The 24082-nt window shown below is 47.1% G+C and overlaps 1 protein-coding gene across 7 annotated transcripts; it reads left to right on the top strand.

The window, feature by feature from the left end:
- Positions 1–1369: 1369 nt before the first annotated feature.
- PAX6 (paired box 6) lies at positions 1370–18349 on the top strand. Of its 7 annotated transcripts, none has more exons than XM_047071283.1 (11): positions 1370–1379; positions 5135–5265; positions 6065–6106; positions 6201–6215; positions 7204–7369; positions 13245–13403; positions 13910–13992; positions 14204–14354; positions 14449–14564; positions 17172–17322; positions 18264–18349. In XM_047071283.1, exons 1-11 carry the CDS (start codon positions 1370–1372, stop codon positions 18347–18349), a joined length of 1110 nt encoding a protein of 369 aa, XP_046927239.1. The 7 variants fall into 7 exon arrangements, with proteins under 7 accessions (XP_046927239.1, XP_046927238.1, XP_046927236.1 ...); XM_047071282.1 differs by having other exon boundaries at positions 6201–6308; XM_047071280.1 differs by having other exon boundaries at positions 6201–6416.
- Positions 18350–24082: the final 5733 nt, after the last annotated feature.

Below are 24082 nucleotides of genomic sequence, written 5' to 3'. Positions count from 1 at the left end.
TTGGTGGGTTGTTGGTACATTTGGTTGGAAGCTGTGTTGCTGGTTAGGGAGACTCAGTTTTGCTCTTTGGGTTTGGGGAGAGCTGGAGAATAGAAGCCATTGTTCGCTGCCTGTAGGCTTTGTCGACCACGCTCACCCCCTCCTGTTCGTACTTTTTAAAGCAGTGAGGCGAGGTAGACAGCGTGTGTCACAGTACAGTAAAAGGGGGGAAGATCTAAACACCAAAAGAGAAGTTAATCACAATAAGTGAGGTTTGGGGGGGAAAAGTTGGGCTTGCTACTTTCAAAGTCCCAGAAAGGCTGGGAGGAGGGTGGAGTGGGGACCTGACCGGGAAGCTTTGAGGGAGAGAGTGGAAGATGAAGGGGTAACCAGAGTTGGGATCTGGGAGCCTTGGAGCCACTAGGATGGTGAAGTTCCTTAAGGAAGGAGTATGGGCTCTGCAGCCCTTCTGATCTTCCCTAGTCTGCACCCAAAGGCACTCTGAAGTTCTGAGATCCCCCTTCCCCTCACCTCTGAACTTCAGGTATTAGTCTTTGGCCTCGATTCCTAATGCCACTGTTTCTCTGGTGCTCCCCTTTCCCTTTAACTGGTTCTTGATATTTTTGCAAAATGGTTCCCCGACTTGTCAGATTCTCCAATTCTCCCAAGCCAGGCCAGAGCAGCTACTTTTAAAAGGTGGGGACTTCTGCATGACAGGCTGCTGGAAATGTTGTTATAACTCTGAGATTTAGGGTTCTATGGTAGTTTGAGCCCTAGATGCACGTTTTGTTTTGTTTTGTTTTGTTTTGTTTTTCTGGGAGTGTCACTCTGAGAGCCCATGGGCCTGTGCTTTTGAGCCACAGCTTGACATACCTTTCTCTCCTTTTGTTTTGTCTTAGGGGGAAGACTTTAACTAGGGGTGCGCAGATGTGTGAGACCTTTTATTGTAAGAGTGGACAGACTTCCCAGATTTCAGGCAAGTTCTGGTGGCTGCTTTGGGTTCCAGACCCCGAAAAAGTCAGAATACTTGTTCATTGTTGTTCACGTGGAAGAAAAAAAAATCAAAGTTGGGTTGTTTCTCCTGATTAAAGAGTTAGCTACTAAGGGGTTTGGGGAAAACAGCTTGGGGATGTTGGAGTATTTTATTTGTAGCCCAGAGGGTAGATTTTCTATACACTGTAGGGCAGAGGTGGATGCCCCTCTGATGGCCCCAAGCGATTGAGTGGATCATTTCCTCAAGAAGGGGCATTCTCCTGTCCCGGTTCCAGGTCGTCCTCTGTCGGGAGGTAGGGCCTACCTGGCGCTGGCCCTGGATTAACGCCTATATCCTTGCTAACAGAGCCCCATTTTCGAGCCCCGTGGGATCCCGCGGCCCCCAGCCAGCGCCAGCATGCAGAACAGTAAGTGCCTCTGGTCTTTCTCAGACTTCGGGCTGGGGACACGCAGACCGGCAGGTCAGGGGAGGGCGCAGAGGTTCGCGGGTGTCCACGCGGGCCAGGCCCGCCAGGCACGAGGGAAGAGGCAAGAGGCCCCGGGGACCTGAGACAGCTGCGCCCCCCTTCAGACCCGGCAACCCGAGAGGGGAAGACGTTTACTCTGCTGCTCTCGCTCCTAGAAGAACAAGGGCTAGGCCCTTCAGAACAGCCCGCTAGAGTTTGCGAAGCTGAGGTAGAGAAACCCCATCCCCCCCAAATCCTGTAACTCATACCCCCTCCCCGCCCCTGCCCGGGCTCTGACCCCAGAGAGAGAGAGAGGCTGGGCTGAACAGGGCGGGGCGGAGGCTTCTCCTAGTTGCCCGAGGAGAAGGAGGCCCCTTTGGGTTTAGCCAAGACTGCTAGTCACCACCGTCCGGGAGGGACGTGGGGGCTCCTCTCCCCCAGTCACTCTCTGGACGGCTCCTCCCCTCCTCTCCCCCCCCCACCCCCGCCCAGCTACCGGCCTAAAAGGCAAAGGGAGCGGGGTACGCTGGCCTGCGGTGGTGGTGGGGTGGGGGGAGGTGGTAAACTGGAACCCTGTAACCCTGTACTACCGGCCAGAGCAGGTTTACTGGGTCTGGGAAGAGACTGGCTGTCCAGCCTTGGAACTGGAGAAGCTCCGCCCTGGTAGCTGCAACTGTGAGGGTTCTGATCGGTCCAGGCCCGCAGTGCGTTTGATTCTCGGGCTCTTTTGCCTCCCATCCTCTCTGTGCTCAGGCCCTCTGGGCCCCAGCCCACCTTCCTGCTCAGTCCGTGGGGGCACTGCTGGAGTGATAGCGGTAGTGGGTGCTGGTATGTGGCAGGGCTTGTTTGCAGCCCGAGTCTGGGAGCCTGGAGGCCCAGTGAAACCAGGCCCGTGCTGAGGTGCAGAGTCTGGAAGCGGTTCGAGGGTTCAGCTGCAGTAGGAGTGCAGAAGGGCCCAAGTCTTCTAGCAACCTTCCCTTGCCGCAGTAGGAGTGCAGAAGGGCCCAAGTCTTCTAGCAACCTTCCCTTGCCGAACCGCAGACTTCGGAGGGTCTCCAGTGCCCGTTCCATCAGGCCTGGAAGCGCCAGCCGCCCCAGGTGCTTCCGCGGCTTGGTGGGCGCGAAGCGCAGGAAAGGATTCAAAGGTGGCGAGCTTTAAGGCGGGTTAGTTGTGCAGAACCTGCCAGGCCCGGGAGGGACCTTCCTTGGCGAGGCAAAGGCTTCTGCGCACCTCTCCCGGCTGCGTGTTCTCCCCCTGCAGCTCAGGCTCCCCAGCCGTAGGCTCTCGGGCAGGTCCCGGCCGGGCCCCGCAGCGCTGAGCGTTTGCCGCCGCGGCCTGGCTGGCAGGCCCCGGGGGGGGGCGCGGGGTCGCGGGCCGGCCTGCAGGGCTTTGTGCCGCTCGCTCCCGGGTGTGCGCGAGGCGCAGAGCATCCAAATTGACACCATATGTTTTCCTATTAGATGCTTCGCGGTCGAATTCTAGGCGCATAATCATCGCCACTGGGCGAGAGCGCCAGCCGTCCCTAGGGAAGGGACACAATGATTGAGGCTTAACCTCTGAAGGGGAACTTAGAGCTGCGCTTCCTCGCTGCCTTTTCGATGCTGGCAGAGGCAACCTGGCGTCTCCTGGGCGAGCACCCGCCGACGGTCGCCGCGGAGGTGGCGGGCACGTTATTTTTATTTTTTATTTTTTTTGCAATGAGGGGAGAAGGAGGGAGGTCTAGGATTAGGCGGCCTCACAAGCCTTGGCATTCATAGGCTGGGAATTGCCCAGGCTGGGCGTGAAGTTTGTAAAATCTTTCTCGGTCTCTCTCTGGGACAGCCTTTCTCTTTCCGGGAAGGCTCCCTTTGCCCAAAGGGAGGGCTCCGCAGCCCTGGCAGTAGAGTGGTGTTGTGAAGCAGAGGAAGGCAATAAAGGGAACTTAGGGGAAACCGGAAGCGCGGTCGAGGCCTTGCTCTGTTGGAGAAGTGGTGTCCCGGCGATGTCCCCGCTTGCGCTGGGCCCGGCCGGAGCCCAGATCCCCCAAACGCCTGTCACTTCTCATCGAGTTGAGGCTCCGGCCCCCCCCCCTCCGTCGGTGAGGGCCCCCCTCCGCCCCAAGCCTTCGGCTACCCTGAAAACTCGGCTCCCCTCGAAGGGGAAACGAGTGCAGTTCAATCTCGTCTGAGTGATCTACAAATAGGGACGGAAAGGGTCGTTTTATCACGGTCCCGTTTGTCGTGACGATGCAATTTCCCGGAGCGGAGCACTGTCACAAAGTGACAAGGCTGCCACAAGCGCCCCGACTGATCTTTTCAATTAGCCTTCCATGCATGATCCGGAGCGACTTCCGCCTATTTCCAGAAATTAAGCTCAAACTTGACGTGCAGCTAGTTTTATTTTAAAGACAAATGTCAGAGAGGCTCATCATATTTTCCCCCCTCTTCTATATTTGGAGCTTATTTATTGCTAAGAAGCTCAGGCTCCTGGAGTCAATTTATCAGAGGCTCCAAGGAGAAGAGAGAAGAGGAGAGAGAGAGAGAGAGAGAGAAGAGAGCTGAGCAGGGAGCCACGTCTTCTCCTGGAAGGGCTGCTCTCTAGAGTCCGGGGCTGCAGGTTGGAGATTTTTAAGGAAGTGGAAATTGGCAATTGGCTTTATTTGTGTGCCTGTGGTTTCTGGGGAGGGGGCTACAGAGAGGTGCAAACTCCCTTTCCTGGTTCTCTAAGATTAGACAATGGGGGTGAGGCTGTGAGAATAACAAGATAAAGGAGGAATAGAAGACACTGTGGTGTGCTCCTTTGCTTTTCTTTTCCCTTTCCGATTTTTGCTAATATCTGTCCTTGGCTGTGTGGAAGGCCAAGTTCAGCAGCGGAAGTACAGCGAGCTGTGGCCTGTGCGAATGGACTCCCAGCTCTCGGCCCCACAGCTGCAAGCCGGCGGACTACTTTGTGGTTGGAGTTATCTGGAGCTCTGACCCTCACGCCTGTACTGGAGGCGCAGGTTGGGGTTCACCAGCCGCAGATCTGCTGCTGTGGTTCTTCTCTACTCCTTTCCTGTCTCTTCATATGTGTATGCAATGTCACGTAATATATATGTAATTAAAAAACAAAACAAAACTCCGGTGCTTGCGCGGTGCCTTCACCAGAGTTTGGAGTGTGACAGCAAACGTTTCTGGACTGTGGAGTCCAAGGAAATGCTGAAGAGCTATAGCATTTGCTGTAACAGTTCTAACAATGCAGAGACCTTGGAGATTCAGTGTGGGTTCCGTAGAACCCACGTTTTGTGATGCCATTCAGAGGCGATCTTTGGAAGGATGTTTTCTGAAACGATTGTTTGCACCTTGTGGGTTCAGGGGCTGGCTGGGGTGTTTATGAAGAGGGGCAAAGGGCTGGAGTGACAGCGGCTGTGGGGTGCGTGTGTTCTTGCTCACTGGCATGATCTGTAACACAGCGCGGCTGTGTTGGGGCTGGGCTGCCCGATGCCCCGCATGGTTGCCTGGTCCCGGAGTCGTTTGTGATTGATAGCAGGGACTTGATCGCTGAGGTTGGCATGGGTTGGCAGGGAGCTGAGGATGCATTGTGGTTGTCTTCTCTTCCTCTTCTCCTTCGTCTTCCTCCTCCTCTTTCTCTTGACTCTTCTTCCTCTCCTCTCCTCTCCTCTCCTCTCCTCTCCTCTCCTCTCCTCTCCTCTCCTCCCTGCTCTCCTCTCCTCTCCTCTCCTTTCCCTTTTCCTCAGGTCACAGCGGAGTGAATCAGCTCGGTGGTGTCTTTGTCAACGGGCGGCCACTGCCGGACTCCACCCGGCAGAAGATCGTAGAGCTAGCTCACAGCGGGGCCCGGCCGTGCGACATTTCCCGAATTCTGCAGGTGATCCTCCCGGCGCCGCCCCACTCGCCGCCCCCGCGGCCCTCCACTCTCAACGCCCTCTCTTCATTTCTTACTGTAAACGCTGCTAATTATGGACCCCCCCTTCACCCACCCACCCCAGCCCCTACCCCACACCCGGCCTTCCCCGCTTTCCCCTTTCCTTCCAGTATCCTTCCCTATCTCTTTCAACCTGGGTCAGTCACTTAAGATAACTCATCTGCTTAAGGAAAAAAAAATGTGTGTGTGAATTAAAAAAAACAACACCTTTCTCTTTTCATTTGATAAAAAACATTTATTGTGGTAACAGTTTAGGAACTATAATAAATTGAGTTACATAAACCAGCATAATTTTATTTCCCTCTCCCTCATGCCACGCTCACCTCAGATTTTGAGATATTTGTTTGCATTCTTCATATTCATGAGGAATATTTATTGATTTTAAAAGCCAAATGCTATTCACCTCCTTACCTAACTCACATTTACAAAATTGAGCATATTTTTAAAGGAAAATAAGTAAAATTTTAGTTTATTTTCCCCCTTTGCTCATTAAAATATGGCACTACTTTAAGCAAGGTCAGCACACAAAAAAAAGTCTTACTTCGTTTTGATGCATCTTCAGGCAATGTTTCAGAAAAGTTTTTTTTTTATAAAAAACCTTAAAATTAGTTTTTTTTTTTAGTTCAAACTGTTTGAAAGTATCATCATATTTGTAGTGTTTAGGGCTACAAATGTAATTTTAAGAAAAAAAGCTCTCTACAGTAAGTTCTCATACCATTGAAGGTATATTTTTGTGTTATAGACCCATGCAGATGCAAAAGTCCAAGTGCTGGACAATCAAAACGTAAGCTTGTCATTGTTTAATGCATACTTAAACAATTTTATTTTTGTCTTGAAATTATTAATAATGTGGTTTTCTGTCCACTTCCCCTATGCAGGTGTCCAACGGATGTGTGAGTAAAATTCTGGGCAGGTATTACGAGACTGGCTCCATCAGACCCAGGGCAATCGGTGGTAGTAAACCGAGAGTAGCGACTCCAGAAGTTGTAAGCAAAATAGCCCAGTATAAGCGGGAGTGCCCGTCCATCTTTGCTTGGGAAATCCGAGACAGATTATTGTCCGAGGGGGTCTGTACCAACGATAACATACCAAGTGTAAGTTCACTGAGAACATTCCCCCTCCCTGCCCTAAGCCCCATGCTCTTTCCTCTTTACCATCTCTCTCTTCACTTGCCCGCCCCCCTCCTCCCTAGCAGTGTCATCCTGTCTCTGTCTCCTCCCCGCTCCCCCTATGTCACCTCTGTAGCTGAGGGTGTTGAGAGGAGCACGCTGACCTTTTTTTGATCTTCTGGAAAATGGGAGTCAAGTGTGGGGAACTGTTCACCTTATTTGCATGTTTCAAAGTGGAGGGTGGAGGCACCCAGGGAAAGGCACTTGAATGAAGAAGGAGAATGAAAATGAAAACCAAAATCTAACCTCCTCCAACTCAGACTGCCTGAACCTTCCTTCAGGTGTCAAACATCCACTTCTGCCCTGATAGAAAACAAAGTGAAAGAAAGCTCTACACCAAGCCTGTCTCTTTCTTTCTTTCTTTCTTTCTTTCTTTCTTTCTTTCTTTCTTTCTTTCTTTTTGAGGAAATCTTTTAACAAAGATTAGGTCACTGTAGACATCCAGCAGAAGTGAAGCAAATGCCCTCTCCATCCCACATTCCCTATCCAACTCAGTTTCCACACCCAAAGTGATGGCTGTCATTCTGTCCACAGTGTCTCTGTCCCAGGATGGCTGGGAGTTTTTTTTTTTTCTTTCTTTCTTTCTTTCTTTTTTTTTAATGTGTTAAGGGTCATTCTTTAAGGGAGTGGGCGTGCTGAGATGGGAACTGAAGATAGGGCAACTGTCTTCTGGAGACGCTACCATTTGGTTTGATTTTGGTTTGATTTACAGGTGTCATCAATAAACAGAGTTCTTCGCAACCTGGCTAGCGAAAAGCAACAGATGGGCGCAGACGGCATGTATGATAAACTAAGGATGTTGAACGGGCAGACCGGAAGCTGGGGTACCCGCCCCGGTTGGTATCCGGGGACTTCTGTGCCAGGGCAACCTACACAAGGTAAAAAGCCCAAGCACCTATCCTCAAAACTCTCCATATATGCAGCCACTTGCCATCTTCTCCCTCAACCTTTTCCCTCTCTCCACGTCTGTGCTTGAAGAGTGGGACACACTGACTTGCCCTGTAGGAGGGTGGTATTTGCTGAACTATCTCACTGGCCTTCCCATTTGAGGGTTGTGTATGTCAGGAGTAGTAAGAATGTGGCCCGTGTGCGTGTGCGCAAATATGTTTTGGGCAGTAGTATGTGTGTAAGAGAGCTGGCTGCGTGGTGCCCTATTCAAATTTGCCATTAAAATGCACGGAGAGCCCCCTTGCTGTAGAAGTGTGACAAGTTAACACACTGACAGACTGGGAGGTAAACATAATTGTATCGTTTTGCTTTTTGCCGTAATTGACAAATTACGTGAGTATGAGTAGGGTGCATATGAAAGGGCCAGCAGCAAGATGCAGGGCAGAGTACAGGATAGGGCACAGGAAGTGGTGGTCTCCCAACTCAAACAACACCATCGTCTCGGTCGGTCGCATTCCTTCCGTTCCTCCGGGCCCCCAGTTCTCACTCTCTGTGGGTGGCAACTGCACAGAAAGGTGGGATGAGGATACTGGGAGCCGGCCTCGGGGTGTCCGGAGCCTCTCGGGGCGTGGGGGTGGGGGGGGCTGGTAGGAGAGAAGGAATCAGGACCCTCGAAGGATCTAGGAGAAGGAATGGGGGAAGAGGAGCAGTTGGGGGTGGGGTGGCATAGGTTGGCTCTCCCCTCCCCTACACACCCCGAGGTAGCTTGGTCAAGAATAGGAAACAGTTTACTCCGAAGATTAATCGGTATTTGTTGTCCTTGTGACAAGGAGATAATATGCGGGATAATGGGACGTGGCGTCTCACTCCCCGGAGCCCGACGAAGCCTGGGGGCTCCGGGCCGGGGGCGGCGGCGCTGGGACGCTGACGGGGCTGCCCGCGCGTCAGTGCGCTCTCGGACCCGCTCCGGGTGCCCCGCGCCTCCACGGAGCCGGGCTAGAGAAGGGAAAATCGGTAACAGTATGCGAAATATCTGGTACAAAGGATGCTTCTGTCACTCGCAAGAATTTGTTATGGGAACAATCCTGTCGCTCTGTAATTGCTCATTAGAGAACGTTTTGTTTCTCATTAAGGCGACATGAATAAGCGTCTAGTTGAAGGAGACAGCTGTAGAAATGTTCCACAAGAGACCTCTGGACACGATTCGGCACCAATTGCCAATTAGACATGTCAGTTTTAAGAGCAGAAAACAATATAGGACGGACACTGGGAAGATAGGGAGCAAAGCGCTTGCTCCTCGTTTCCCAGCGCGGCCGCTCGGCCGGCAGAGGCCTCCTGATGCGCTGGGCCCCGGGCTCCCCTGGGCGACCCCGCTGGCCAGCTCGTCCTATCCGGTCCCGACCCCGCGGCCTCCTGGGGTGCCGCTCAGGCGGAGGCCCAGGCCCACTCCCGCCTCTGATGAGGACAGGGAATGACAAGGCTGAGTGTGGACTACCACACCCTCACCTGACCTTTGAAACTGTTGGATTCCCACGTGCGCACACTGGACACACCCAGGAGACACCCGAACTTGGCATTCCCCAGCGCCCGCCCCTAAACCCCCAGCATCCTGAGGTCCCTGTGACCCCTCCCCCGCCGAGTCTGGCCCCCAGGGTCCGAGAACTCTTGCGGACGGCGCAGTGGCCGGGTCCGGGAGGGCTGAGCCCAGAGCCTCCACGCGCTGGCCCTCTCGGTGCAAGAGCTCACGTTAGCTGGGGCCTAGAGCGTGTCCACCCGCCTGCTTTCCAGAGCCGAGACACAAGTCCCGGGCAGCCGTTTTGCCAGCCCCTCCGCTTCCACCAGAGGTGGCGCCCGATTAGGGCAGCTTTTCGTCCCGGGAAGCTTGAGGGCGGGAAGCAAGAGCCTAACTCCACGACCCTGTGGTGACGGTTGCGGCGGGAGGTGGCGCTAGTTCAGGAGCTTTGAACTTTTAGGCGGCGAATCGCTGGAGAATTCTGACTCCCCAGCTGTCAGTTCTCGTCCCCCCACCCCGGCCCCCGCAAGAAACTCGCTCGGGTGCAGCGACCGCGGGCCCCGACTGCCGACCCCACTGGGTGGGGGGGGGGGCGGGGAGGACGCGTCGGTTCCCCACCGCCCACCACCAACCCCCCCGAGCGAGGTCCCGGGCGTGGGGGCGCCGCGGGGCGCTGGTGCCGGGCTTCGGCCGACGCGCCCCGGGAATCCCCAGACCTTTTGGTGCTAAGAAGGCCCCCCTCCCCTTCGCCCCCTCTCCCGGCCCGGGAAGCCGTTTTGGGGTTTTAAAGAGTCCATTACTCCGAAAGCATAAGGCGAGGTTAGGTCTCAGAGGGAGACAAATATGGTTTCCATCTGATCAACGCCATGCGGCGGTGAATAAAATCGTGACGACGTGGGCTGACAACAACAAGAGACAACTCTATCCAGCCCCAATTCTCCAGCGATTTGGTGGTTTTAGGGATCACGGAGACACTTTTTCTTATCTCCTCCCCCCCACCCCCACCCCCATAATACCCAGGCCCTCTATAGGATTTAGTCAGTCTCTTTTCAACAGATGCTACAATGTTTTGATCCGCGCTCTAGAGCTGAAAAGGTGCCGCAACCGGGTTGCTATCTTTTCTTGCTTGTTTTCCGCCTCACTGATTAAGACACTAAGAAACTAAGGAATGATTTTATTTCCCAGCGTCCTTTTTTTTTTTTTTTTTCCTCCTCTCCTTCTTCCAGGAAACAAATCCTATCCCCCGGCGTCAGATGGTCCTGGGGCTGGGATAATGGGAGGCGCTTTCACTTGCCTTCTCACGGATTAGGCTGGAAGGTGGACGGCGCCCATTGAAGGCCTCTTCTTTTCGCGCTCCGAGGGGGCGCCTTTTAAAGAAGATATCTTAATTGTCTGCCACTTAGGTTTATCATATGGAGAATTCGAGATCCAACTTTTAGTTTTATTTTGTTAAAAGCTTTAAGAGTGGAAGGTAAATCCACTAAAGAAAAAAGGGGGGGGCGCCCAATCTAAGAGTGACCTTTTCTTCAGCGCCTGGCTGCGAACAGTTGCTACTTTGACAGTAGTAAACAAACTTTCAACGGGGCACGCCCGCTCTGCGGGGTCGTGGAGGGGTCCTGCAGCCACGGGTTTCTCCTGGCCGGCCTCTCATTCCACTCCTTCCCCCCTCCCAAAGGGCTCTCTATCCCCACTGACTCTCCCCATCCCTTAAATGTCAATTCTCAAGTCAGAGCCATGCCGGCGTTAGTGTGTGAGAGACAGAGAGACAGGGGGAGATGGGGGGAGGGTGGGGAAGAGAGAGTGCAACCCTCCAAGTTTTAGATTAGGAAAATGTCAGAGAAGTAGAGAGTAGAGAATGCTATCTGCAGGGGTCTTCTGAGGGAGACCTGGGCAGCTTTGTTTAATTGGTGACATTGAATATGCCAGAAAAAGGACTGGGGTGGGCATGAGTGACCACCAGAGCGAGGTAGGATTGTGTTCTCAGCGCCCCAGTCCCTAAATGTCTCATGGTTGGAGATTTTTGTGTTTCCCCAAAGCAATAACCCACGGAACTAGTTTCTAGTTGGCCAAAAAGGGCTATTTGTAAAGTCTTCCTCGTTCACCGAATCTGAAAATAAGGGGGAGGGGGAGGGATTTCTTCTTTCTTTCCACTTTGAAAAGTCACCTGGAAACTTGGGGCAGTAAATTAGTACAGACACTTGAGCCCACACACGTGGGTCCAGTGTCTCCTTCAACTAAGTACCCTCTCCCACCCCCTCCCCATCTCTCTGAAGTAGCAGGAGATAACCCAAAGTAGAGCCAGTCTGTTTAGCAATTGTCTCTCTCTGTCTTCCTTTCCCCCTTTCTCTCCTTGTCTCCTTAGGTCCTCTTGCCTCTTTTTCCTCTTGGCATTTCTGTCCTTCTTATACCTTTCTGGGCTCTGTCTCTTTGGAGCCTTTCATCTTTTTCCTGCCTCCTCTCCTCCTCTCCAACCCCCTCCCCCTCGGCCCTCATCCTCCCTCTCTGCTTCCCTCCTCCTTACCTCGGAACTGGTCTCCATCCTCCCTGCCTTCCCCGTCCACCCTTCCCACACAAGCTTGCCTGGTCCCCAACGACTTTTCCTGCCTCTCCCCACCCCCTGCTCTGGCCCCCCATCCACCCTCCATCCCCCCAGCCAAGTGCCCTAAATAGCATTGAGGCAACCGCTCTTCGGACAGTGATTAATGATAGCAGAGCAGAGGGGTTAACACACTTCACTGAAAAGTCTGTTGACTGGGCTTCTTGTAACACAATGTGGCCCGCTGCACGCCTCAAGAGAATCCTTTTGTTGTCCGCGCTCATTGTGGCCTCAAAATTCTGCCCACGAAAGTTTGCCAACGCTCCTGCCCCAGGAGTTTAATAGTTTCCCTTACTCATGGGGCATTGTGCAGCGCTGAAAAGCAGCCCCTCGCTATTCAAGTGTTGGTGGTCATCTCAATAGATCTCCAAGGGCCCATATGGTGGCCAGTGCCGATGAATCCGCCTGTTTAAATGGGGGAGAAAGTTGGGGTTTTAAAACATTTCAAAGTTTCTGAAAAGATCCCACTAGATCCTGTCACAATTCCCTGAACTCTTTGAAGGCGCTGCCTATTGTCTCCTGGTTATAAATGATATTCCTGGCCAAGTCGATTCCCACCAAGGAGCTCCTAGAGGCCCCTCCCTCCCGCCCCCCCTCCCCCGCCGCCACCAGCCAAATTTCTAGGATGGGGGGGCAGCCCCTTTGGTATCCCTTGGGGGCCTCAGGACCCAAGACCCAGGACCCAGCTTGCAGTGGCTCTGGAGGCCCGGTGAGGGCTGAGTCCTTCCTTCAGACAGGCTGTGGCCTCAGGAGCAAGAGGCAAGGCGAGATACAGCTAGCCCAAGTGTACATCTTGCCCTGGAAGCAGCAAGGGAAAACAATAAAACTTTCCCCTGTTTAATGATAGAAATTACAGTAAAAGTGGTGGAAATGCCCTAATTAAAAATGTACCACTTAAATGATATGCCAAGGATTCAGCTGCGGCATAGCATATTTAGCTAGTTAGTGAACTCTCTACTATTTCTTTTTTAAAATTACACGTTAAAAATTTAAAAGAAATCTTACTTTTCTCTGGTGCAACACATTACAAAGAATGGACAGTCCTTTTATCTAAATATAAAATTCCATTTTCAGCAATTATAGCCTGTTCTTGGTGATGATATAATTACAGCTGTGCTCGTAATAGGTGTCAAGGCAAAGCGCACTCATACAATAGTTGAATAAAACTGCAGAACAATGCAAGCATTTCTAAATTCACAACCTTTAAAATGAAATTGACTGTGCAGAATTCAAATAAAAACTAGATAAATATTTTTTTAAAAAGATTACAAGCTTGGTTTGGTTTCTTAATAGCATTTTCTACAAACCTATCAACATCTAATTGATTAGATAGGAATTACTGATTATAGATCAGCTGAAATCTTGAACATCACTCTTCTATTTTCCCAACAGAGCTATAGGTAAATAAATTCTGTAGGGAAAGGGGAAATGGGTAAGGCATTTGGGACTCAAGGTTAGTTATGAAAGACCATTGTAATTGGAAACTTCAGCACTCGTTTTGTTATTTAAAGAAATGCCCTTCTGTGATGTCCATATCGTACAGTCTCTTCTTGATGAAAACAGAAAGAAAGACAATGGTGATAAGATAGCGTACGTCACTAATGTCTTTTATTAGAGGAAGACTGACAGTTACCTTGGGAATGCCTTGAGACTGTCACAATGTACTGCTCTTGGAGTTTATGGCTATACCCAGGCCCCTTTTGGAGGCTCCAAGTTATTCCAGATTTCTCTTACTGTCCCTTTCTTTTTGTTCCAGATGGCTGCCAGCAACAGGAAGGAGGGGGAGAGAATACCAACTCTATCAGTTCCAATGGAGAAGATTCAGATGAGGCCCAAATGCGACTTCAGCTGAAGCGGAAGCTGCAAAGAAATAGAACATCCTTTACCCAAGAGCAAATTGAGGCCCTGGAGAAAGGTGATGGAGTTTTTCAAAGTAGGGAGGCCGTAAATCAAACTAAATGCCACATCTTCAGTACAAAGAGCTAAATTTAGCCAGGGCCCTTTGCATAGAGGACTGAAAAGCTTTCTTTTTTCTTTCTTTCTTTTCTTTTTTCTTTCTTTTTTTTTTCTTTCTGGGCATCTTTTCAGTGTGTGTGTGTGTGTGTGTGTGTTTTCTTTCTTCTTTTCATGTACCAGTAATTCAAAGACTAAGAGTCTGACTTCTCATAAAGAAAAAATGATGGTTTTGCTAATTCAGGCCACAGAAGGGTCCTCGAATGAATGTCATTTCGAAGGAAATTTAACTTGGTTCTGGTGGGATAGCTCTTTCAAGTACAGTCAGTGTTCATAGTAGCGGCATTTTAAAGGGAGTTGGTTGGAAGGGACAGAAATGGGGAGGCGGGAACCAGTTTGATCCAGGGCTTCGTTGACACATTTTGCATAGTTCCGGTGCAACATAGAAAACGCCACTTACTCTTTCAGAGTTTGAGAGAACCCATTATCCAGATGTGTTTGCCCGAGAAAGACTAGCGGCCAAAATAGATCTACCTGAAGCAAGAATACAGGTACCCAGAGAACATGTGGTTTCATGCTTTGCCCTTTCTAGAGACAAAGGTGCTTCTAAGGAACACCGTTCATTGACATAAACAGTAAGAGATTCAGTCCCCTAAATGCTTTGCTGTCACCGGGGGATGGGGGTGGGGAGCAGAGCAAGTGCCATGGGGGAGGTTGAGTTGGGAGTAGGCACAGGCCTAACCTGTTCCATCTGACTTCCAGGTATGGTTTTCTAATCGGAGGGCCAAATGGCGAAGAGAAGAAAAACTGAGGAATCAGAGGAGACAGGCCAGCAACACACCTAGTCACATCCCCATCAGCAGTAGTTTCAGCACCAGTGTCTACCAGCCAATCCCACAACCCACCACGCCTGGTAATTTGAATACCACTGCCACTAAGTGTGTCTCACCTGTTTGCCCTGGCTCTGACTTTCAGCATGACTGTCTGAGGTGTCTCTCTCCCTGCAGTTTCCTCCTTCACCTCTGGCTCCATGTTGGGCCGGACAGACACAGCCCTCACAAACACGTACAGCGCTCTGCCACCCATGCCCAGCTTCACCATGGCGAATAACCTGCCTATGCAAGTAAGTGAGGCCGCCGGCCGTCTGCTTACCGGGTGCCTTAGAGAAGAAGTGGAGAACGGGTCAGGGCCTGCAGACCCCACTGGCCACGCATGTGCCCTTGGGAGCCTTTCTCACTGCAGCCATTAGCTTAACCAGTCAAGGCTGAGGTGAAAACAGTCAGTCCAGTCTTGTAGTTGGGTTGATGGATTGATTGATTCGTGCTCTTAAAAAAAAGCACAAAAGCCAAATTAATCTGCCTTTTGCTCTGAGAAGATGTTAGCTTGATAACGTTGGGTGGGAATGGGCATGTTTTGCGTACTGGTGAAAGTGGTGTCAGAAAATGGAAGTAATGCTGACACGTTATTAGATAGCAAGGGGTTAGTATACGTAAATTCGGGTTTATATTAATGTGTTCATATAAGTGAATATATAACCTGGGTGTGCATTTTGGGCATTATTTAGTGTATATGTGACAAACCAGTGAGGAAGAAAAAGAGGATCAGAAATAAGATTTATATTTGCCTTGTGGGATATATTTTGATATAAAGGAATGGTGAGTTTTCTTTCTACAGCTTATGATGAAAAAAGGAATACAGGTGCTTGCTAAAAATTTAGTGGTCTTTGTCATGGATCATGTAATGAGTTTGTGGTGCTCCTCGCTGCCTGGGTAGGTTGATGTTCTTCACTCGGTGTGAAGAACCTGCCTCTGCCCTCCATTGTGTCTCGAATGTTTATCAGCTCCTATGTGTGCAAGGCCCTGTAGTAGGTTAGCCCTTTATGATGGAAGTTGTATAGGGCAGGTGGACTATACTAGAACTTTGGAGCTGGATGGATTCTTGATGGGAAAAAAATTGGCCTTCCTTCCGGTGGGCCTTGTTGGTGACTTTCCCAGGACTCCTGTTTGTGCAATGCTTGGAAGATGCCGGATGGTGTGAGATTGGCCAGCGTGAGCCCCTGCTGGAAGCAGTTCTGGGGTTACACAGATTGTTTACTCACCACTGAACATCTTTTGATGAATTTCGAGTCCAAATAACAACAAAATAAATGTTTCCCAGTCTCCAGACGAATGTACGAGCAGCTAGATAAGCAACTTCAGAGGAATTATTCACATGTTTATTTTTATTTCATCGGGATATTAGTAGCCATAATGCAATTAATGTAAATTAAGGGATTAACAGCCCATTGGTTGGTATTACTACAACTGCTTTGGAATTTTCCAGAAATCAGGTTGCCTAGAGGAAGTGATTTTGGGAATTAGAAACAAATGCAAGCTGAAATTCTGGCAGGGCCCTCAAGGCCTGCTTGCCTCTTTGAACCTGAGGTTACCACTCATCCTCTGACTTTAATAAGGCCACTGAGTGTCTTGTTCGGTTTTGCAAATTGTAGCAATATCTAGGTTTCTGCAAAGATAACAAAGTTTGTATATGAGAAAATATTTAGAACCAATTAAATAGGTGCTACTCTTTTATTAAGGTTACTTCCACCTATAAAGTGGTGTGGGGTCAATTTATTTCAAATGCTGACTTTTAAAAGTTACACAACTTATATGAAACAAAAGATATATACTTTTGTAAAACATAGAGAAAATTAAAAAAAGTTACTAATGATTCTCCTGTTCAGAGAAAATTACTCTCTGAATTTTGGAGTTGGGGTGTGCTGGTCTGTCTGTCCATCAATTCATCTTGTTGACCAAAATCTTCAGCCATTTTACAAAGGGTGGGTGTCTCCCTCTGAACTTTCTCTAATGTGTCACCCTCTCTGAGAATGTGGATCTTGAGATGTTAAACATTTCTGCAGTTTGCAGAACGGAGTAGTGCCATCGTCTCCCTTATTCCTGGCATGATGCTTGTATTAATCCATCCCAATCTCGCTGGCCTGGCACAGCCCCATGGAAGCTCATGAGGGATTTTGTCCCAGCTCTGTGTATTTCTTATTCAGTTAGGAGAAAGGTTTGCCTCCTCAATACCACCAGACCAAACACTTAGAGGGCAGTAACCCAATTTTGTGGATAAAACCCAGCCTGGGTTTTTAGGTCTGTAAGGAAGTCACAGCTAATTCGCAGGATGGGGCTAGGTGTTAACTGATGTTTCTAACCATGTTCATTGGAGATCATTACTGATGTGTCTCTTTAAAGAATCTTTAATCCAATGAGTCCCACCATGGAAGGCTCCCAAGGTCCCTGAAGCAGACTTTATGGAGAACTCTGTCTCCAGTTCTCTGCCCAAAGCCTGAGATACAGGATTTGGGGGTCACTAGATTCCCAAATAGATTGGATTTGCAGGAGAGGGGGTGTGTTTTAATGGAAGTCCTCATGCTATAGATTCTCTGAAGATGCCAGCAGAGGTCCAAGATGAAAATGGACAGAAACCCTATTAATTTTATGGATAGTGCCAACCATCTAGCTAGACAGTTGTCTGAATTTATATTACTTTTAGGCAACTTTACTCTAGTGGTGGTCAACAGAAGGACTGGTTGTAGGCCCGACTGTTGATACGGAATTCCAGTACTTTCCACCAGGCACCTTTAATGATCAGACGTGTTGGCACAGTTCCTGGGGAGGACAGAGCCCGGGGATGTGGCTGTGTGACGTGCTTCTCGGTAACCACAGGTTTGCCTTTCTCCTCTCAGCCCCCAGTCCCCAGCCAGACCTCTTCGTACTCCTGCATGCTGCCCACCAGCCCTTCGGTGAACGGGCGGAGTTATGATACCTACACCCCCCCACATATGCAGACACACATGAACAGTCAGCCAATGGGCACCTCGGGCACCACTTCCACAGGTGAGCCGCCCTTCCCTGCAGGCTGCACAGAGGTGGCCTTTGCAGCTGCTTTTGCCAGGTGATCTAACTTCACTTGAAGTTACTCTAAAAAGAACCTCCTGGCCGTGTGTGATGGTTTGTTTAACTCTTTGCTGCTCACTTCTCTGGGGGAAAACTGATCAGAAGGGGACATTTAGTCAAGCTGTATTAGTAACTTGAGACCATGTAGACAAAAAGCAAGGTTGTTTTTCCTGAATTTGGTCACAGAAGTTATATATGAAGACAAGGCCTGAGAATGTCAGCTTTCTGAAGAGATATTATTAGCCAGAGCTCAGCAGCGAGGGCCTCCGAGTGAGGGGCATGGTGAGTGTTGTCAAAAGACTTCTCACCCTCCCAGCCCCTCCAAGCCTTTCATCGCAACTGAAGAAGTACCACATTGGTTTGCCAGAGATAGTTTTACTTAAGTTTTTTTTTAACGTTTATTTATTTTTGAGAGAGAAAGACAGAATGTGAGCAGGGGAGGGGCAGAGAGAGGGAGACACAGAATCCGAAGCAGGGTCTAGGCTCTGAGCTGTCAGCACAGAACCTGACACGGGGCTTGAACCCACGAGCCCTGAGATCATGACCTGAGCCAAAGTTGGATGTATAACCGACTGAGCCACCCAGGCGCCCCCTTTGCTGGAGATAGTTTTAATGCTAAAGTTCCAACCATGCAAACAAATGGAGGTGTTGTGTGTGTGTGTGTGTGTGTGTGGACTTGGAATTCAATAGATATGTGTAAACATGTAATCTTGTTTCTGAAGGTTCTACTTTTGCTTGTGAGACTTTAAGTATTTTTTTTAAATACAGTTAGAATGTTAGAAAGTATTATGAGATTTTTTTTTTTAAACCTATAAATTCATGCTCCATGCTTGTCTCTCGAAGGGAATTTCTACATGGCTATTTCTTTCATCCACTTCTAGGACTCATTTCCCCTGGTGTGTCAGTTCCCGTTCAAGTTCCTGGAAGTGAACCTGATATGTCTCAATATTGGCCAAGATTACAGTAAAAAAAAAAAAAAAAAAAAAAGGATATATGGTGTTAATTCAGTCAGTGACTATGTGGACACAGCAGTTGGGCGTTCAGGAAGGAAAGGAAAATGGCTGTTAGAAGCACTTCAGATCTGCAATTGTGTCCTGTGTTGTACCACTGGGGAATGGACTTGAAGCAAGGACCTTTGTATACAGAAGGCACGCTATCAGTTGGAACAAATCTTCATTTTGGTATCCAAACTTTTATTCATTTTGGTGTATTATTTGTAAATGGGCATTTGTATGTTATGAAAAAAAAAAGAACAACGTAGACTGGATGGATGTTTGATCTGTGTTGGTCATGAAGTTGTTTAAAAAAAAAAAAGGAAACCATGATCAACAAGCTTTGCCACGAATTTAAGAGTTTTATCAAGATATATCAAATACTTCTACCCATCTGTTCATAGTTTATGGACTGATGTTCCAAGTTTGTATCATTCCTTTGCATATAATTAAACCTGGAACAACATGCACTAGATTTATGTAAGAATATCTGTTGGTTTTCCAAAGGTTGTTAACAGATGAAGTTTATGTGCAAAAAGGGTAAGATATAAATTCAAGGAAGAAAAAAGTTGATAGCTAAAAGGTAGAGTGTGTCTTCGATAAAAATCCAATTTGTTTTATGTCAAAATGTAAGTATTTGTCTTCCCTAGAAATCCTCAGAATGATTTCTATAATAAAGTTAATTTCATTTATATTTGACAAGAATACTCTATAGATGTTTTATACACATTTTCATGCGATCATACGTTTCTTTCTTGGCCGGCAAAAATTAATTGTTCTTAGATATAGTTGTATTACTGTTCACAGTCCAATCATTTTGTGCATCTAGAATTCATTCCTAATCAATTAAAAGTGCTTGCAAGAGTTTTAAACTTAAGTGTTTTGAAGTTGTTCACAACTACATATCAAAATTAACCATTGTTGATTGTAAAAACCATGCCAAAGCCTTTGTATTTCCTTTATTATACTATTTTCTTTGTAACCTTATAGTGTGGTGTTACAAATTTTGTTTCCATGTTAGATAATCATTCTAAACAAACGGTTACCTTCATACATACTCTATTTTATATCCTGATAGTTCTTAAAGAAATAGTTCTTACCGCTTCATTAATTACAAATGTGTTCGGAAAAAAAAAAAAACCCACTTAAAGCCGTGTGTAGATCTGTGCCCATTTGTACCCACAACGCACATATATAAAAATGGTCACATTCCCCGGTTAGCCATTTAATGCAAAAACTCAAAGTCTAGAAATAATCTAAAAATGCAACAAGCTATTAACTGGGAATTGTCTTTTGAATTAGGGCTGGCATTTTCAATCTGGGCAGATTTCCATTGTCAGCCTGTTTCAACAGCGATTTCACTGAAGTATATTCAAAAGTAGATTTCTTATACAAGACTCTCTGAAAGCTGTTGCCTTTCTCAAATAGGCTCTCTCCCTTCCCTCTCCCTCCCCTTTGCACAAGAGGCATCATTTCCCATTGAACCACTACAGCTGTTCCCATTTGAATCTCGCTTTCTGTGCGGTTGTGGATGGTTGGAGGGTGGAGGGGGGATGTTGCATGTCAAGGAATAATGAGCACAGACACATCAACAGACAACAACAAAGCGGACTGTGACTGGCCGATCGGAGCTAAAGGCCTTCAGTCATTGGCAGCTTAAGCCAAACATTCCCAAATCTATGAAGCGGGGCCTATTGTTGGTCAGTTGTTATTTGCAATGAAGCACAGATCTGATCATGTTTAAAGTGGCGGCACGCAGGGCAGGAGTGCTTGAGCCCAAGCAAAGGATGGAAAAAAAAATAAGCTTTTGTTGGGTGAAAAAGGCCTGGCTGAGACTTTTATTTCTGTCTGTTCTGTGCAACATATAAGTCAATATAGATAAGTTTTCTGCAAAGTTCAGTCAAAGGCTGGGGGTTCTGGCGGTCTAGAAGAAATGCTTGCACAGGCAGAAACCTCTGGGGACAAAGACACATTTCCACTGAATTGTACTCTGCTCTTTTGTTTTGTTTTGTTTTTAATCCCCAAAGGCAAGTGATCAGAAATACAGAAATTAATTGGAGGCTTTAAAAAACAGCCTTCTCTTTCCACGTCTCCTATTTTCTGGTTAAGGAGTTATTTGTGAACAGATCATTGTGATTCATCTCTGTGGCATGCTATATATTAATCATTTTATTCCACCAGAGTTACTGCACATTTAGAGACACCTTCCGAGGTTGAGTGCAGTTTTTTTACGTGCGCATTTAGTTTTCGTCAACGTCAACCTTCGTGCACGCTCGCACACTTCTGCAGTGGCGCGTGCACGCATGCGCACTGTTGGTACAGTTGCCCGCGCAGATATTTCTACCTCCTGACATTTTGCAGCCTGTATTCCCTGAGGGACATGTACCCAGGGAACTGTCAAGAGAAGGGCCGTGTGGTGTGTGCTGCAGCTGCTGGCTGGCTCACTCTTTCCCCGCAAGGAGGGGCGGTTTCCAACTGGCTATGATTTGGGTCAGGGTCGGGCAGCCAGTCCTGGCCCAAGGCTCCGCTGTGTGGAGAGCACGGACTTGGGAGAACTGGGTGTGGCACTGGGGGCACAGGAGCTGGGAACGCGAGAAGGGGAGCGTCGCGGGAGCCGAGGGTCTGTGTGTGTGCGCTCGGGCACGTACACCTGTCCTCTGAGGGTCAGGACTGCCAGGGCGCCGTGGCGCAGCCTGGTTTAGTCTGAAGCATGGCTGCCCGGCTGCAGAAGCTCACTGGTCCAGCAGGACAGAGCGGCTGCCTTGCCTCCTGCCCTCGCCCTAGGGAGATGAGCTGTCCTTCTGAATGGAGCTCTGGGCCCTCTCCCGGGGCCAGCACGGCAGGCGCTGTGTGGAAGCGGTGCCCTCGTTGTGGAAATAATTTATTTTTATTTATTTACTGATAGGCATATTTATATATTTATCCATGGGAACGCTGCAGGGATGCTTCGATGCCATCTTCCAGGATGGTGGCCATCTATCTGTCTGGGATGTCCTCAGTAGAATCACAAGACTAATGGCGTATGTTTTTCTCCAAACTTGACTGACTTAGACCAAGTGAACAGAATTAGAGCTGAGTGAATGCGAAACATCCAAATTACTCTGAATGAAAAACTGCTTTTTACTACAATGGATTTCCAGAATATTCTCCCCCCAAAGCTGGGCTTCCTAACTGTTAACTGGTAAGCAACTGGCTTCTTGCTGTGGCTTACACAATCATTTCTCCCTACCCTTTTTCCCCAATGAGAATTAGGTTTCCGAAAATTCACTCAGACAGTATTAAGCTCTAGCTTTGTTCTGTTAATTTTTTGCTATATAGGGTGGGGTCTGAATTCTTCTGCTTCTGTCTTTTTGCTCTGGGCCTTAATGTTAACAAGATTTACAAAAAAAGGCTTTTCTTCTATGACGTTTGGCTCAAGAAGGCCAAACACAAATTCTTCCCTTTTCTGTTTCTCAAGATTAAACCTCAAATGTGGTATTTTTTGTTTCCTTGTTTTCGTTTTTTGCCTGGTCCTGAATGATTTCACTTGCTCATTTTTAAACTTCCAAATGTAAGTACTTAGGGTATTTAAGTTCAGTGGTGTTGATGGTGACTATGTTTGGAAAGCATTAACAGGATGTTTTAGAACTGGCATTCATAATGGGCTCTAAACAAATGAATAGCCACCCCCCCTTCCCTTTTGTATGTGTATGCGTATGTCTGATTCTTTACAATTAAAAGACAGGGAATTGATTGCAGAGTGTTGCTTCCTTTTGAAGTGGTGGGTTTTTAAAAAAAAAATTTTTTTTTTCTGTCTAGTGTTAGTATTTGCAGACCCCAGAGGTAGAGAGAAAAAAGCAAATGGAAGAGAGGGAGAGAAAAGGGGTAACTGATGACTACCAAGAAGAAATTCAGAAGGTCTTAGAACCTCAGCACCTGAGAACAGGGTGAAGCAAAGTATTTACCTCACGTTAAAGAAAGGCAAATCTAGTGTAAGGAATGAATACCATATAGGGTTATGAAGTTTTAGAAACATTTAAAAGATATGAGGACACTTCAAATACTGTGTTTGGCATGGTTACTGAAATATTTATATCTTTGAGACAAGTTGATAACTGAAAAAAAAATGGAGTTCATAATGTATCAAAACGGCCTATATACCTACTATGGCATTACTGAAGACCAGTATTTTTATGTAGTAAGTTATCAGCATATGGATAGTTGATAATGTTTTCAGAAGAAAGGAAAACACGTTTACAGTGGGTTTTTACTAAGGGAAAACAAAAATATACATCCCTCTGTAGCTTATTTTTACAACGCCTGCCTAGTGAGTGAGAACAACAAAGCACTTGGATCTGAATTTTGGAAAGCCCAGCTACTATTATTGTTCAACATGCACTTTTACAGAGTTTGAGAAGTTTTTTTTATGTTTAAGACAAGGGTTCAAATACGCACATTCAATTTTTATGGTGTTTGTCTATTTGCATAGCATATACTAACTAGTAATTGGGTGTTCATTTTATAGACATGGTAGCCAGGGTAGTAAATCAATGACCTCTCAAGTATTTTGAACAAGCGATTTACATATCTGATGACCTCACGTTTCCTTGTCAGAGTCAAATGTTATATAACTGTTCCATTGTGTGTTTGTACAAAGTGAATCCCAAGATGGTAAGAAAAGGGTTAGAGTTATTACAATAATAACCCAACTAAAATATCCACTTGAATTTATTCAGATTGTTCATAATGCTCTCAAGGGACATAGCGACGCTTTTGTGGAGTACCTACACATTATTTATTATCTATGGACTAAATTGATTTTTTGAAGTTGCTTTAAAATTTAAAAGCACTTCTGCTTAATATAAAAGCCCTTTAATTTTAACTGACAGATCAATTCTGAAACTTTATTTTGAAAAGAAAATGGGGAAGAATTTGTGTCTTTCGAATTAAAAGAAGTGAAAAAAATAAACCAGACATTCTAAAAAAAATAGAAGAAACCCGATTTTTAGTACTAATAAAATAGCGGGTGACAAAATAGTTGTCTTTTTGATTTTGATCACAAAAAATAAACTGGTAGTGACAGGATATGATGGAGAGATTTGACATCCTGGCAAATCACTGTCATTGATTCAATTATTCTAATTCTGAATAAAACCTGTATACAGTATGTGTTTATGCTACAGTGGGTTTTTTTTTCTAAGTGACTGACATTCATCATATTGGTTAGACAGTTTTAAAAACCTAGTCTTTGTTTTCTACAGTGTTGTCAAGAGCAAATAAAGTATAATTTGTGGTGTATTACAAGCAAACTGCTTAAAAATGCTAGTTATAATTGCTTCAAAATTTATTCTAACATATCTGAAGATGTATTTTAGAAATTCGGTTTCTCCTAATGGATGTTGAACAGCTTTTTATAAATCGAGATTCTTTACTTAAATGCAAGTTACTTTTCAACCTTCACTTTTTGTCTCTGTGTCAAAAGCTTTGAGAATATGGAACTATGATTCAAAAACTTACTGTTTTATATGGAAACTATTTCGATATGCTATATACTCCAAAATGCACACTTATGTGGTTATAAATGTACATTCCCAACCAATGCCCATAACTCACAAAGGGCTTACCTGATGCAATGGAAATCTGAGTTAGTTTTACTTTTCTGCTTTGTCTCAGACCTGCGTTCTGTGAAAATCTCTCACCAGGCTTCAATACATGCTTTCCCCTAGCAT

The sequence above is a fragment of the Lynx rufus genome, unplaced genomic scaffold, assembly GCF_022079265.1.
Source record: "Lynx rufus isolate CCGP_SWC_20201006 ecotype Redwood Valley unplaced genomic scaffold, mLynRuf1.p SCAF_9, whole genome shotgun sequence".
Lineage (NCBI taxonomy): Eukaryota > Metazoa > Chordata > Mammalia > Carnivora > Felidae > Lynx > Lynx rufus.
Note: the sequence above shows the minus strand (reverse complement) of the source record. Positions and strands in the feature narration are given on the sequence as shown.